Here is a 17500-nt window from a genome sequence, read left to right as displayed (position 1 = left end):
ATATATATATATATATACACATATATACGTATACATATGTATGTATATATATATATATATATACATGCATACATATACATACATACATACATACATACATATATATATATATACACACACATATAGTAATCCTTCGATTATCGCGGGTGTTATGTTCCAAGACCCGCCGCGATAAGTGAACACCCGCGACGTAGAAACAGTACTGTACTGTTTACTTTTATTACTATTTTTATAATTTGTATATATGTATTTTATTATACATGCAAAACAACACCACTCACTCACCTCCCGAGTTTCGTTTTGCATGCAATATGTGCAGTTCTTTGTTTACTCATCTACGGTACACTACGTATCTTCTTTTAATATATTTTAATTAAAGTGTTATACAGTGCAGTAGTGTAATGTATTTTCGTTTATTAATTTACTAATTTTTAGGCGTAAAAATGCTTATTTTACCACAGAAATAATACAATATAAGAATTTTCAAAAAAAATTTGTTTATTGTATTTTTTTATTGTTTATCAATCCATTTTTTCTGCTGATTCCAAAAATGAAATTATCTTTTGTGTATCATCAACAGTTAAAAAAATATGTCGAATTTCAATGTTATTATATATTCGGTATTGTTATAATGTTCCGCTATTAAATGTATGTCTAATTTTCTCTTTCAGACCAATTACTAAGTTCTGCTACTTTCAGGATGGCTAATAGAGTACGTAAAAATTCTCCAGATGCATTTTGTGTGGTTATTATACTGGAAAAAAGCAGGTATTACATAAAATCGTGAAAGTTGCCAAATTGTGGATAGCGTACAGACTCCATTTCGGAATGCCCGTGGGTGACCAGGATAAAACAAGGGCCCCACATGTAATGCGTAGAAGCAGTCGATCTACTCTAGAAGAATGGTTAAGAGGTACGGGAAAGTCAATGCCTTCTGCTATTCCAAGGGCATGGAGAGAGCCAAAGAACCATCACGTTGACTGTTACTTTTGTATGATCGAAGTGAAAAAGTACAGAAAAGTGAAAGGAAGACAAGCTCTTCAGTATCCAGACATACCATCATCTAGAGCTCCTGTCCCACATGATGACAGTTTACGAGTACCACTACCAGCAGAAAATATTTCATCTGAAGAGTCAACAACTACCAGCAGCCAAGAAATAGAGGAAGCTTTCGTACCAAGAACAACTTCGGAGCCTCTCTTTCCAAATCAGAGTAAGCTAGATGATTTAATCAAGGATCTGGGTCTTACTAAGTCAGGAGCTGAACTTATTTCATCAAGATTGAAGAAATGGAATCTACTGGGGGAAGACTGCAAGACATCTGTATACTGGAAACGCCATGAAGAATTTGAAATTTACAATGAAAATATGAATGATCTGTGTTATTGTAAAGATGTGATTGGTTTGTTTACTGCTATTGGACACAAGCATGACTGTTCATAGATAGCTCAACACGAAGTCTCAAAGCAGTGTTGCTCAACAATGGAAATAAATATCCTTCTTTGTCTCTTGCACACTCCATACAGAAGAAAGAAAATTACGATAATATCAAAGAACTTCTCGACAAAATAGATTACGCTGAGTTCAAGTGGGATGTTTGTGGTGATTTCAAGATGCTTGCCTTCTTGCATGGCTTGCAAGGGGGATACACAAAGTAGTCATGCTTCCTTTGCTTATGGGACAGCAGAGCTGATGATGATCATTACAAGAGAGTACATTAGCCCCCAGGAGTGGAACTTCAGCCAGGAGTGTTAAATGTTCTCAAACAGCCTCTAGTAGATTCCAACAAAATTTTATTACCTCCACTTCATATCAAACTCGGATTGGTAAAACAGTTTGTGAAGGCCTTAGATTTTACTTCAGGATTCCGCAGTGTTAGTTGATATAATAAACAATTAAGTAAACTCAAGATGGAATTGGTATAACTCTTTATTTTGTACAACGATCGTTTCGACAGACCCTGCGACTATCCTTTATGGATGGAATTTTTCCTCCACCTGTCCCATAATACCTATTTCTCTCTCATTTATTTTCCTTTAATAAATCTTTTTTCAGCGCATCACACTCGCTCTCACTTCCTACTATAACTCTCCGCTTATAAATATAATAATCGATTCCCCTAATATTTCTGTCTCCGATGAAGGGATGCATTGGATTTTCCTTGAAACAGCTGTAAGACTCTATCCATAAAATATATTTCTAACTTTGCCACTGTTCTCTTTATCCTTTTCTCTATTTATGCATAAATCTTTATATATATATATATATATATATATAAATATATATATATATATATATATTATTTGTTATGGATATCTAATAATAAGGAGAATCGTAGCAATGCCTCATTCCCTAACTGAAACGGGCAAATAACACCATGATTACCCAAACCCAAGATCTTTAGCGAGACATTACATTATGTATGAATGTACCTGAAGTGACCGCAAGATTGATGCCACATAGTATGATGCACATTATCCCATCTATAAAGGAGAGTTGAAGGAAGAGTTGAAACGATCGTCGTACAAGATAGAGAGTTATACCAATTCTATCTTCTGTTTATTTAATCGAATATATATATATATATATATATATATATATATATATATATATATATATATATACATAGATATATACATGTATATATGTATGTACATATATATATACGTATATATATATATATACATGCATATATATTTATGTATATATGTATATATGTCTGTATTTATATATGTACATATATATATATATATATATATGTGTGTGTGTGTGTGTGTGTGTGTGTGTGTATATACATGTATATATATAGTGGCACTCCGGCGGTTACGACGACGAAGGTTCCAGTTGGTCCGATCAACGGAACAGCCTGCTCGTGAAATTAACGTGCAAGTGGCTGAGTACTCCACAGACACGTGTACCCTTAACGTAGTTTTCGGGGAGATTCAGCGTGACACAGAGTGTGAGAAGACTGGCCCTTTGAAATACAGGTACAACAGAAACAGGAAGAAAGAGTGAGGGAAAGTTGTGGTGAAAGAGTACAGCAGGGTTCGCCACCATCCCCTACCGGAGCCTTGTGGAACTTTAGGTGTTTACGCTCAATAAACACTCAACGCCCGGTCTGGGAATCGAAACCGCGATCCTACGACCGCGAGTCCGCTGCCCTAGCCACTGGGCCATTGCACCTCCATTATATATATATATATATATATATATATATATATATATATATATATATATATATATATATATATATATATATATATATATATATATATATATATATATATATATATATATATATATATATATATATATATATATATATATATATATATATATATATATATATATATATATATATATATATATATATATATATATATATATATATATATATATATATATATATATATATATATATATATATATATATATATATATATATATATATATATATATATATATATATATATATATATATATATATATATATATATATATATATATATATATATATATATATATATATATATATATATATAATGGAGGTGCAATGGCCCAGTGGCTAGGGCAGCGGACTCGCGGTCGTAGGATCGCGGTTTCGATTCCCAGACCGGGCGTTGAGTGTTTATTGAGCGTAAACACCTAAAGTTCCACAAGGCTCCGGTAGGGGATGGTGGCGAACCCTGCTGTACTCTTTCACCACAACTTTCCCTCACTCTTTCTTCCTGTTTCTGTTGTACCTGTATTTCAAAGGGCCAGTCTTCTCACACTCTGTGTCACGCTGAATCTCCCCGAAAACTACGTTAAGGGTACACGTGTCTGTGGAGTACTCAGCCACTTGCACGTTAATTTCACGAGCAGGCTGTTCCGTTGAATATATATATATATATATATATATATATATATATATATATATATATATATATATACACGTATGTATGCAAATATATGTGGTGCAAGCTTTTCTACGAGTTCCTCAACAGTTACGATGAGATTTTCTTCCACCAAGATTTACAGGACGTCTTCGTCAAACTCTACAGATCTTCCAGGACGAGAATCGTCTTCTAAGCTGTAGTTTCCAGCTTGGAATATCTCGAACCACCGTTGACACTGGCTTATGCTTATTGTCCGATCCCTATATACTGTATTAATATTCCTCGCACTTTCCGTTGCGTCTTTGCCTTTATTGAACTCATAAAGTAAAATATGCCGAATATGCTCCTTTGTCATTTCCATTATAGCTTTGAGAAAGTAACTGTTAAAATCGAATTGCACTCTTCAAAACTTGCACTAAGAATAAGTACAATTTAAAATTACTACTTGCTTTTATAGCAAGTTGATGCATGTAGTTTATCCCGTTCCCCTCCGACTTTTAGTTCAAGCAATTGAAGAAATCGCATTATTTATGGGATGACCTAATATATATATATATAACCTTGTCTATCTCTCCCTTTCTCTCTCTCTTTCTCCCTATAGATATAGTGTATATGTATGTGTATTTCTCTGTGTGTTCATGTATGTATCGATATGATTCTATATATTTTGTGTGTCCTCGCTTATATGCATATATATCTTAGAATATATTTTATAATGAAATCTCTGAACAGATGTGACAAGCTGGTCAAAGGATAATCCGAACTGCGCAAAAAAGTCTCAGTCACCAATCGACATTAAAATTGACAGCGTTGAAGATGTAGACTTCGAGCCATTTGTCTTCACGAAGTATAATAAATATAGCAGCGCTAACTTGACAAATAATGGACATACTGGTGAGTTTTCATTTGCTACTGTTTATCATTTTTATACTGTCACTATTTAAAATGCAGTCGAGATAAAAGCGTAAGAGGGAAAACTTAAATATTTTGGATCATTTAGTTAAATTCCCTTCATATAGATATCATGCATCGCCAAGTTCGATTTTTTTTTTACCTTGTCATTTGTCGATTTTTGCCTTCCTATCTTTGGATTCAATTTTGATTTCCTTTATTGTCTTTCCCATAAATTAGGGATTTATTAAAATTATCTCTAAAGAATGTATGGTAAGTACTAAATGGTAATTAAGACTAGCACCACATGATACGGGAAGATAATCTCAATAGTTAAGAATTCTCTATTGTTGACATTCCATTGAGGAAAAGGACGGACTTAGAGTCTTGAGATAAGAGAACAGTCGTAGACGTGTGTTTCTAGCACAATAGCCGTCATAAACAAGACAGTTGTTCAACCTCATCTCCAGTAGTCAAGGAAATTGGATTATACGAAAAAGAATGTAATATATTTGCGAGCGGTATACACACACACACACACACACACACACACACACACACACACACGCACACGCGCAACACGCACGCACACGCACACACATACGCACACACACACACACACATATGTAATTTAATGAACTTTGGAGTTATACATGAGTGACAACTAGTTCTTTGACAATGCACTAATTAGACAGGCTTGTAAAGTATACCGTGCAATCATTCACCGCACACTATACAAGCTTGTCTGATTATTGTCCTATCAGAACATAACACTTGCATTAGCTCACATATAACTCCTGCAGTCGTTAAATGATATTTATCCATCGTAGATATTTATCCGTACTTTCTTTGCTGATCGTTCCAACAAGTGAAAAATGGACTACACATACACGCGCGCGCGCACACACACACGCACACACACACACACACACGCACACACACACGCACACACTCATACGCACACGCACACGCACATACACACACACGCACGCACACACGCACGCACACACATACGCACACACACACACACACACACACAAACACATACATACATACAAGCATACATACAAAGCACATTGATTTTTTTATATATATTTACTATAAATGTACTCTACTCTAGATTCTAACCTTGGTTATTTAGCTATTATTTCCTGTTCGGTTTTGGATTGCGTCAAACCACGATGATTATTTCATAATTTTCTTATTACCATTTTGCGGAATCAGTCACTGATTCTTATGGTAAAATTTATATATACTGACGGGGTAGAATTTAACTTTACCACGCGATATAGAGTAAGCATTACCGATAATCATTAATAAGCAAAATTGGCATGCCAATCTAAACACGTGTCAGTAAATAGACAGTGTGTTTTCTGTAGCTAAAGAGTCCTCTGACTCTTATTTTATATATCCCTTTTATATATCCCTTCATCGGAGACGGTGTGAGAAAATGGTTAAGCAATAATTATTCTAGATAAGATATGAAATAGAGAGTGAAGTGGAAGAATGAAAACAGACGTGAGATATGCAGGGATATTGTATCTTCAGTTCCATTATTTAGGCAGAATGGTATACATATAATATTCCTGTACCTTGTGAGTAAGTTCCAATAGTATTTAAAATTGGTCATTCCAAGCATAGAGTTTGTAAAAGGTGTTATTGAATCGAGGATTTTCTTTTTTAAACTCTCGATATTTTAATAATATTGGAACTTACTCTGCATATCTCACGTCTATTTTCATTCCTCCACTTCACTCTCTATTTCATATCTTATCTAGAATAATTATTTCTTAACCATTTTCTCACACAGTCTCCGATGAAGGGATATATAAAATGTCCCGAAAACAGCTGTATGACCTATTTATAAATGTTCTGAAATCTTTCACAGCCCTGGATTTTTTTTATCTCATTCTGTTAATTTATATATATATATATATATATATATATATATATATATATATATATATATATATATATATATATATATATATCAAATATGCTGTAAAGTCTGTTACTTTGGTAGGAGTCTGAGTTTGATATATCTTTCCAATAAACTTTAATAGCTTGCATCAAAAGAATATCGAAATTGCCATCAACTTTCCATGAAGAAAATATATAACAGACTAATGATATTGCCTGTACTTAAGCGAGTGATGCCAATAAAATTTCAATTTAATTTGAAAACATTTTGAAATGTATTTTTTTCTCCTTTGAATTGTTTTATTTATACAGAAAATATATTTAAATCTATATTTATGTAAACCATATTAATGATTCCAGTACAATTAGATGTTAAAGGACTTATTTTATCTGGAGGTAATCTGACAGAAAATTACGAAACTCTCCAATTACATTTCCATTGGTCTGCAAATAACGCAATGAAAGGATCGGAACACGCTGTTGATAGCAAGTATTACCCACTAGAAGTAAGCTAAGTAAAAGTTTTATTTTTTCTAGTTTTGAGCATAGTCAAACTATCCGCTTATTTCAAATCTATCTGGTTGTTTCAAAATGCTCGACTTGTTTCTCCTCAACCTTTCACGCTTGATTTGGATTATCATTTTCCCTAATATATATTTTAATAATCATGTTGCAAAATTGACCCTTATGTTTTGGCCTACAGATCAATGATCATATGAATATATAATAATTTAGCTTGCACCTGAATTCCATTTTTATAAAATACAAGATTAAGGAGTTATTTGAATATTTCAAACTTTTTAAGCATTCATATTTGAATAACTTGTTTTTGAAAAGCACATGAAACATCACGAGAAAGTGCCGTTATTATATCATTAATATATCAAAATATCACATATCCTTGTATACCAATAGCGAAAGGATGGGAAATTGTGTTGTTATATATAACTTGATAAACAGTAAAATGAAATAGTGGTAGGTGGCGAGAATTTCCTTTTCTTTATCTTGCATTATACAAGAATATTAGATATTCTGATATAATGTCATGATGGCATTTTTCCCTTTCCATTTTTTTTTCACTCTTTCTCTCCATTTTCCCTCTTATTCCGTTCCGTCGAAGAGCGTAGGCTCGAAACATCAAAGACTTTTACATTTTTCCCGAGTGTTAAACTAATACAGCTGCTTGTTGTTCCTACACCTGTCTTCGTCTTTTGTTTTTCTGTAAATTTGAACTATATATATATATATATATATATATAATATAATATCAATAATATATAAATATATGTAAATATCCATACATATATGTACATACCTACATCTATATGTATATATACATGCATATATAGGTACAGGACATTAATAAAACGTTAAACACAATGAGAAACGAACACATAGAAAACGAACTTTTTTCGAACAACGAAAAAAACAGAGAAACGAGATATGCAATATAAAGAGTATACCCCTTCGCCAGTTGTCCCTGTTTCATCTTCTCCGCGTTACGAAGGCAAGAACAATACGCGACTTCGTTGAAACAGTCCTTCCCGCAAAGCAAATTAAATAAAATTTGGGATTTTTGCAGAGGGTGAAAGTGTTAACAAGAACAGGACAGTGAGAACAAGACAGTAAAAACAAACAGTGAGGGCTGTTGAGCCAAGACGATAGAAAAATTATTATGCTCAAGGACACAACGCGTCGCCGGGAATCGAACTCACGACCTTACAATCGTGAGCCGAATGTCCTAACCACTAAGCCACGCGCCTTCACTATATATATATATATATATATATATATATATATATATATATATATATATATATGTGTGTGTGTGTGTGTGTGTGTGTGTGTGTGTGTGTGTGTGTGTGTGTGTGTGTGTATGTGTGTGTGTGTGTATATATATATATATATATAGGTGGATGTTACTGTTGCTTTTAGCTCCAGGAGAACATCTCCTCCAGCTGACTATTTACACACATCTGTGTCCTGTCTGTATTTGTAAGGATGACATCCCTTTGCAAATACAGACAGGACACAGATGTGTGTCAATAGCCAGCTGGAGGAGATGTTCTCCTGGGGCTAAAAGCAACAGTAACATCCACCTTTAGGGGTCAGCTGCATTTAAGTGGCAAATATACTTCACTCTACATGCACCTATATGTATATACTCAACCACCCTCGCTTGAAACACACACATGCTCACATTCGCCAAATATACATACATATATATATATATATATATATATATATATATATATATATATATATATATATATATTTCTGTTAAAATATGTGACACTTTAGCCATGATAAAACTCCGAGTTTCAGATGTCGGTGCGGAAACCCACGCCGCCATCTCTACAGTTATCTGGCCATTGAAAATTCCTATGAAAATGACCGTTCAATAAAGGGAAATTACTGTGTGGTTGACCGTTATTAAGACAAAAGAGTTATAGACCACTAAGTAAGGGAAGGGAGTAAAAATTCCATAGTATTCGCGTAAGCGCACCAATCCCTACATGCACCTATATGTATATACTCAACCACCCTCGCTTGAAACACACACATGCTCACATTCGCCAAATATACATACATATATATATATATATATATATATATATATATATATATATATATATATATATTTATATATATACCCGCATACCCACATACACACATACATGGCGGCGTGAGTTTCCGCACCGACATCCGAAACTCGGAGTTTTATCATGGCTACCGAATAATACTTCTATACTCTTCCCGTCTTTAAATAGAATAAAATGCTAACTATGAAAACCAATACCTTGTTCGGTGTTACAACCGTAACTTAAACCTGAAGAAAACTTAGAACTTTCATTTAATATCGTACGGCTTTACGATGATTCATGTATATGAGATATAGATGGTCATTGTAATTTAAAACCACCTCATTTGAGTTCACTGGATCTTTGTTCAGCCGTACGACTATCTGCAACATTAATGAGTGCTTCTTATATTGATGGTGACGAATTCTTATTTAAGAGATATCACCTTAGGACTAATACCGCAATAGCTGGCCTGTCAACGGTGTATATGCATTAAGTATGAGACATCACTCAACTGCTTCTCGTTCGCGGGCGATTTCTACCAGCAGTTCTCGGGAGTGGCCAAGGGAACGAGAATGGGCCCCAACTATGCGAACCTGTTCGTTGGCTATGTTGAGGCCCAAATATTCTCAAGTTTCACTGGTCCCACTCCCAAACTATATGGCCGTTATATTGACAACTATATCGGTGCAACCTCACTCTCCCGCGAACATCTAGATTCCTTCCTCTCTTTTGTCAAATCTTTCCATCCTGCCCTCCACTTCTACTGCACTATCTCTGACACCTCTGTCTCCTTTCTTGACATTTCGGTTAGCATTCATCACTCCACTCTTACCACCTCCATCTACTATAAACACACAGACTCACACTCATAAGCCTTCCATCCCCTATTCCCAATTCCTCCGTCTACGCATGACTTTCAGACTCAGTCTCAACTCATGGCTCGCCACTTCATCCTACGTGGATATCCCCTCACCACTATCCACACCGCCCTTGCCAGAGCACGTTCGATGGACCGTGCATCTGCTCTCTTCCCTAAACCCGCCCTGCCGTCTCCCACCTCCCTTTTTCCCTCACCTACCACCTCACCACCCTACCTCTCCATCGCATCATTCTCCGAGCTTTCCGTCTCCAGTCCGACCCCTCCACTTCACACATCTTCCCTAACTGACCCCTCCCTCCTTCAAACGAACCCACAACCTACGAAACCTCTAGGTCCACAGCTTCTTCCCCAACCCAACCTCCCAACCTGGCTCGTTCCCCTGCTCCCGCCCACGCTGCCGCACTTGCCCTTACCTCTCCAACACCACCCTCTTCACAGGCACCCATCATCGACCCTATCACATCACCGACTCCTTCAACTGTACTTCCACCAATATCATCTATTGCATCTCTTGCTCTCTCTGTGCCATTCTCTGTACATCGGACAAACGGGACGCCGCTTGGCTGACCGGTTCGTGGAACACCTCCGAGACATCCACCTTGGCAATGACACCCCGGTCTCACGCCATTTCCGCTCTACCGGTCACTCTTTGCAACACCTGTCCGTGTTAGGATTGTCCTTGCACAGGGGTTATCCAGACTCCCGTTTGGGCCGTGAACAGGGATTAATTTTCTATCATCGCTCCTTTGCGCCACATGGGCTCAACCCTCCTCCCTTCTTCATCTAACCTCCTCCCACCCACCTCTCCTCTCTTGCTCCGACTCCTACTTCTCTTCACCCCTACTTTCTTTCTCTCTTCTCTCTTACTCTCTTTCTCTCATACCCACCTTCCCCTTCCCCCTTCATCGTCAACCCTCCATCATAAGCCCACCCCACCTCTACACACTCCTACCCCACCTTCCCTATCCTTCCCACCCCACCCCATCCCATCCCTTACACCCTCTCCCACACGCCCCACCTATACCCCCACCCAACCTACCCACATACCCACCCACCCCAACCACTGCCTACCCACATATCCCACCCTCAGCCTAACCCACACCCACCCATGCTTTCTCCCTCTCGCCCCCACCTCCCAACACCATCACACCACACCACACTACACCATACCACACAACACATCACATCACAACACACCACCACACACACACCAGCACTGACGAATTCCCATCCCCACATTTTCACACCTACACATACACACATGCACACGTCAAGATCACCAGCACTCTCTTACGCGCTCCTTCGTTTTGGGATCACTATTACTTTGTTATCTCCACTTCTTCTTAGCTCTCCTGTGTGACCCTTCTGTCCGGCATTCACCATGATAAATCGCTAACCACTACACACCTTTTTTCTCTCCTTGTTTCTTTCTGTGTTCCTTTCTGTGGAAGAGCGTAGGCTCGAAACGTTAAAGACTTTTTCAACTCCCGAACGTTATACTAATACATCTGTTTGTTTTCTACACCGCCTGTCTTCGTCTGTTGTTTTTTGTGAATTCTCTCTATATGTATATACGTGTGCGTGTGTGTGTGTGTGTGTGTGTGTGTGTGTGTGTGTGTGTGTGTGTGTTTCCGGGTATAGGCTAACTGACAAAGAGAACGATACAAATATCGGTTAAGCAGTGTCGCATTACGGGATCAATGCACAACGCCCCAAAACAAAGAAACCTTACTGTTCGAACATCAGATAAATTTCTGCAGCAGTCTCACATAAGCAAGAGGTCACGCCAACGGTTGTTGAAAATTCTAAAGTTAAATCCATATATTTCACAAGTTTAAGTAGATGGCAAGAGCAAACGAGTAACTTATTGCACATGGTTTTTTGAATAGCATTGTTAATGGTGAACTACACCCGTTCCGGTACAAAAATGAGTGATGAGGCATGATTTCATCCCTCCGGTCACGTACAATCACAAAACACATGGTACTGGGGGATGGAGAATCCTCACCTTCTAGGAGTAGAAGATCCAATTGCCTTTTGAAAACACCTCCATCCACACTATGTAGGTTTCTAAAGGCTTTCGGTAGGATATTGAAAGATGTAAGCGTTAGAACCCTAAGCTAATGCAGTATCTGGTCTTTGAAGGGGATGGAATCTTTGGTGCTATATTGTGCTTGCCATGTTCGTGGATTAGTGTAGCTTTCAATGTCAACATTTGATGCACTGTCTTCCAGAGTCTTCCAGACATTTACATATCTTTCCTGTCTATGTTGTAGGAAGTAGAGTGTTAACTTTTCAACCTTGCTCAACATTTCGTTGAAAAAATCTTTTTGTATAGCGTCGTTGAATTGGTTCAGTTTTCGCCATTAATTCACGCTATGTGGTGATCATAATTGGGAGTAAAAATCTAGACAACTGAGTACAAATGACCACATAGAAACATCATGGTTTCCTTCCTCTTATCCCGAACGTTCTTTGAATCTGTTTGGCTACTCGTGTATATTTAATTGTCATCTTAGTAATATGCATATGAAAAGATGCACTGATTGTTGCTGTAAGACTGTAGCCCTTCTTCGTTCAATGTATTATATCTGCATTGCATTAATTTTGAGCTGACACAAGGTTTGCAATTTTTCAGCATTAAAATGTTATTTCCTTCAACTCACATATATATATATATATGTGTGTGTGTGTGTGTGTGTGTGTATGTATATATATATATATATATATATATATATATATATATATATATATATACACATATATCATTTAACTCATGTTGTTGGTTTGTACGAATGTATGTCTGTGGCGATTTGTCTGTGCGCGTGTGTGTGTGCATGTGTGTGCGTTTGTGTGTGTGCGTGTATGTGTGTATGTGTTTTCATGTCTATAAGTATGCATATATGTATGTATGTATGCTTGTATATATGTGTGTGTGTGTGTGTGTGTGTGTGTGTGTGTGTGTGTGCGCGCGCGTACGTGTGTATACCTAGATATATAAATATCTTAATTTTGTAATAGTAATTTATTTTATATTCTTACTTCTAGATGCATATTGTACACATCAACTCGAAATACAATGATGTAAACACGGCCTTGAATCATGGTGATGGTTTAGCTGTTCTTGGTTTCTTTTTCAAGGTTAGTTTTTACAAAATTTCATAAATGTTAATGTTTTTGATTTTAGTAGCAAGTGATACTTTATGAAATAGCTGAAACAAACACCTTTTGCTGTTACAGCTTGGAACCGAAAGTGCTCAATTAAAGACAATCACACCAGACGTTGACAGCGTTACGAGTGAGTATTGATATATATATATATATATATGTGTGTGTGTGTGTGTGTGTGTGTGTGTGTGTGTGTGTGTGTGTGTGTGTGTGTGTGTGTGTGTGTGTGTGTGAAGAATATATTTTATCCACATTTTATTCCGCTCATATTGCGGAGTTATCATCTTTATAAACGGGCATGTGTACAACCCATTGGTCAAACAAGGAAGAATGTATGGTGCATAAAAGAACCGTGAATCATACGTGGACCTGGAAAACATTGGAATGGCACAGTATCATACAAAACTTCTGACATAAAAAAATAATGATAGTGCACATCGGTTTTCGTGATAAAGTAGAATAGTTTGTTGATCTCCTATATGAAGTTTACTAAACATTTGCAAAACGGTGTGTCGTTCTTAGCCTGTAGTAATTTTCAACCAAGTGGACAAAGTTGTTCGTAGTTTAGTACAAGTTAAGGCATCATAAGTGTTACAAAAATTAGAAAAATATTTCAAACGGATTTACTTTTTAAATTTCTGTAAATGATCAGTTTTGTCTTTTACATAATACGTGATTCTGAGTCATTAAGGAAATTATTAACAGGTTCTCACTTACCAAAAGAGGGTGTATATTTTGGCTATTTACGAGTAGATATTTTTAAGAAATCACTCCGATTTAAACCAGTTGTATGTGGAACTCTTGAGTAAAAATATGAATATCAGTTAAGTACAATTATATAGAACTATCAATCACTTAAAATTACATTAAGATAACAGTATATTTTAAACACCAGCTATATATACAAAAAAAAAAACTTGTTTTGTGTGCATATTTGTTTGCTAAACTTCACAGCCCTAGATGAAGCAAAGTACGGAACCTATTGAGAAATGTCAGCATATTGTACATGTATTTATTGAAAAGAATACATTTAAAACTTCTTAAAATATACATAACTAACATTAAAGATTGGTTTGTAGAATATATAAATTCATGCTTTACTTTCTTAGGTTCGGGAAAGAGTATAAAAGAATTCGATCTGAAGGGCTTGATTTCAGAGGCAACTGATTCTAACAAATATTTCCGATACAATGGAAGCCTTACAACTCCTCCTTGCTCTGAAGCAGTCATATGGACCGTTTATGAAACGCCACTCTCAATATCTCAGGCTCAGGTAAGCCAACTAAAATCACAAACAATTTTGCTAATGGATATTTTACTTAATGATTTATGATCGTAGCTGCAGATTGATGTTGCAAGAGAGCTCCGCAGTTTGGTGTGCTATCTTAATTCTTTAGCATTTAAACTGGCCGTATCCAGCTCAAATATTTTAGCTGTTTTATGTTGAAACTGGTCAGATCACATCTATTCTATAGTGTCATTCTAAAAATAAGAAATATCGTCATTGAGATTATGAAGCTAAAAGATAACGCATGATTTATTTTGAATAGTATGAGTAAACAGAATGCTAAAAGGTTAAATTTTAGAAAAATGACTTAAAATCTCAAAAGCAAAAGAATCAACAGTAATGTAAAATAATCTAAAGCAGCATGATAAAAAGAGCAGCCAACAATAGCTAATTACGTTTGTCAATTGTTCATATTGGAGGTTACTTTTTGGATTGTCTGAGTTCACTTAAGAAATTATTTATATCTCGAAAAGTAGTGTAAGGATATATTTTAGGTTCGGTTCGTAAATCCCATCATATTTCTAGCAACAATCCAATTAGAATATTGATACAAGTAAATATGTATCATATTTTCTATCTTATGTAAATAGCATGTCCAAGCGTACTGATCTTTATACACCTATCTACAGCATCTTATGGAATGAATCTAAAACTAGTTTATATAAACGCATCTAATTTTCAAAAGAGAGCACATAAGCAGCACCAATATCACTAATTTGTATCGTTGTCATGTTTTTCCCCCTTATAGATATACAGGGCTCCTTTAATAGACATTGGTATGAGTGTAAATAAACTAGAGATAATAATTATAGACAAGCAGATATTCTTCAGTCGAGGATGTTATCACTTTAAATTCGATACGAAAGAAAAGGATTAATTAGTTAATTGCATAATGTTTTCCACCATTCTCAAAATTAACATAAATTACAGTAATATTAATATTTATAAAAAATTCTCTCTTGTAATATATTGCAGCTGGACAAGTTTTGGAAGGCTAAAGATAGTCATGGAAAGGCACTATCAAATTTTCGACCACCTCAGTCAATAAATCAAAGAAAAGTCTATAGAAACAGCTCTGGTATGAGTAAAGCATTCTCAGTATTGGTTGTCTTTTCCATTGTTTTATCTTATCTTAGTTAATTGACTCTCTAATGTTGTTTACATTACATTTTATATTTTATAATATTATTTTCTAAAGAGAATTTAGAGCTATAAGTATGTTTGTTTATATATATATATATTCTAAACAATATATGAAAATGTATTTACAAAATACTAAAATGTGTTATTATTATTCTCAGCAACATTTGTCCCATCGAACAATAAAGAAAGTTATCAGTATTAGTTCCTCTTCAAAACTCATGAAGGTCACAAGACCGAAATTAGATATGGCTCGAAATGACTTTCACCAATCAATTGGCACAGAAATTAGTTGTCAACATTTCAGGCAGTATTGTTTTGATTTATGAATTCTCACAATTCTTAGGCTGGCTTGAGTTGAAACCACAAAGTAAAACAATAAATAAAAATATTATTCTAACAGTAATTAATAGAACTAATTCCCCTTCGTGCTATATGCATGTGAGTTCTGTCGAAATGCAAATTTTAAGCGATAGTTCTCTGCAAAACATTGGTTGTTACTAAAATTAATCATTTACAGAAAATTTTAAAATGGGATGAAATCATGGACAATATTTACAAGAGCGATTGCCTTAAGAAAGATTCATTGTTAGCATTTACTTAGATGTTTCATTAAACAGAGCGATTATAAATAATTTCACCAGAAAGGTCTTTATTTTTATTGTTGATTTTTTGAAATCCTTTGGAACTAAATAAATATGTTGGTATGTTCTTTTTAATTGGTGCAGTTTTTGTTTCGAAAATTAAATTGAAACGTACTGCTTAAGAGCAAGAAAAGCCCCTACAATTCTGTTTTACTAATATTTATTCCCTTTAAAAAGTATATACAGTTTTTTTTACTTTATAACAATTTTCACATCTTTATTTTTTACACTTTAATTTTAAAGTTTTTTACGTACATTTGAACTTGAAAATAAATTTTTTAAAAATATAAATTGATGTCATTTGTACTTTTTCATATTAAATTTAAACCTAACAAGCTTTAAAATATTGATATGTTCTTTAGTTTCTTTTAGCTAAAATGGTCAAGGCCATGCTAAGACACTGCTTTTCATGTTTCATATTTTAGACACTCTTCACAAACAAATTTTACTTAGTTTAAAACTGAGATGGAAATAACTGAAATATTTTTCGCAATATTTAACATGTTGCCTCTATTATTTGATTAATAATAATAATAATGCTGTTCTTTTTTCAAGGTTAAAGCTTATCAATCTAACTGTGAGTATTTCTGCATGAAAATAATGTTTATTTCAAAGGTTTAAGAGGTCATTACTATATACTTGGCAAAATAATGGGTTACTTTTGGTTTTTTTCCGTACTTCATTTTCACCTCGTTATCATTAAATAATTATATGTAATTATTTCTTAGGTGAAACTTTACAAATTTTTCTTTCAGATTTCACAAATTTGAGATAAATATGGGAATAGATATTTTGTATTTCTCATGTAAGGTTTAACAAAATGAACTCTAAACTAGAAATATGGAGTGTTGTGCTAATATTTTTGGCAACGAAAGAGTTATTTTAGCAGTTTAAGAACGCTTAATACTCTCACTCTCTCTCTCTCTCTCTATCACACACACACATACACACACACACACACACACACACACACATACACACATATATCCACCAAGCCCCCAGAAACAACTGTTGGATTTGTAATATTTTCCCACAACCTCTTCAATTCTCTACATCATTTGTATACTAAGTCGGACCTTTTTATATAAAATTTTTGCATTTCGTGT

At 35.1% G+C, this 17500-nt stretch overlaps 1 protein-coding gene across 4 annotated transcripts in view; it reads left to right on the top strand.

Moving 5' to 3' along the window:
* LOC106873143 (carbonic anhydrase 2) overlaps window positions 1-17500 on the top strand; it is a 35258-nt gene that overhangs the window by 6745 nt on the left and 11013 nt on the right. For 3 of the 4 annotated variants that reach the window (XR_016242084.1, XM_089353156.1, XM_089353166.1), the window contains exons 3-9: window positions 4611-4772; window positions 7050-7195; window positions 13203-13295; window positions 13395-13452; window positions 14432-14595; window positions 15586-15688; window positions 16950-16971. Coding sequence is in view for 3 of the 4 variants with exons in the window: in XM_089353156.1 (XP_089209282.1) it covers window positions 4611-4772; window positions 7050-7195; window positions 13203-13295; window positions 13395-13452; window positions 14432-14595; window positions 15586-15688; window positions 16950-16954 (731 nt within the window). In the remaining variant the exon portion in view is untranslated. Of the gene's footprint in view, window positions 1-4610; window positions 4773-7049; window positions 7196-13202; window positions 13296-13394; window positions 13453-14431; window positions 14596-15585; window positions 16686-16949; window positions 16972-17500 lie in introns of those variants that run through there. The other variant, XM_089353152.1, reaches the window with a different exon arrangement.

Source organism: Octopus bimaculoides, chromosome 1 (assembly GCF_046866305.1).
Source record: "Octopus bimaculoides isolate indiv1 chromosome 1, ASM4686630v1, whole genome shotgun sequence".
NCBI lineage: Eukaryota > Metazoa > Mollusca > Cephalopoda > Octopoda > Octopodidae > Octopus > Octopus bimaculoides.
This window is presented reverse-complemented; position numbering and strand designations above follow the sequence as displayed.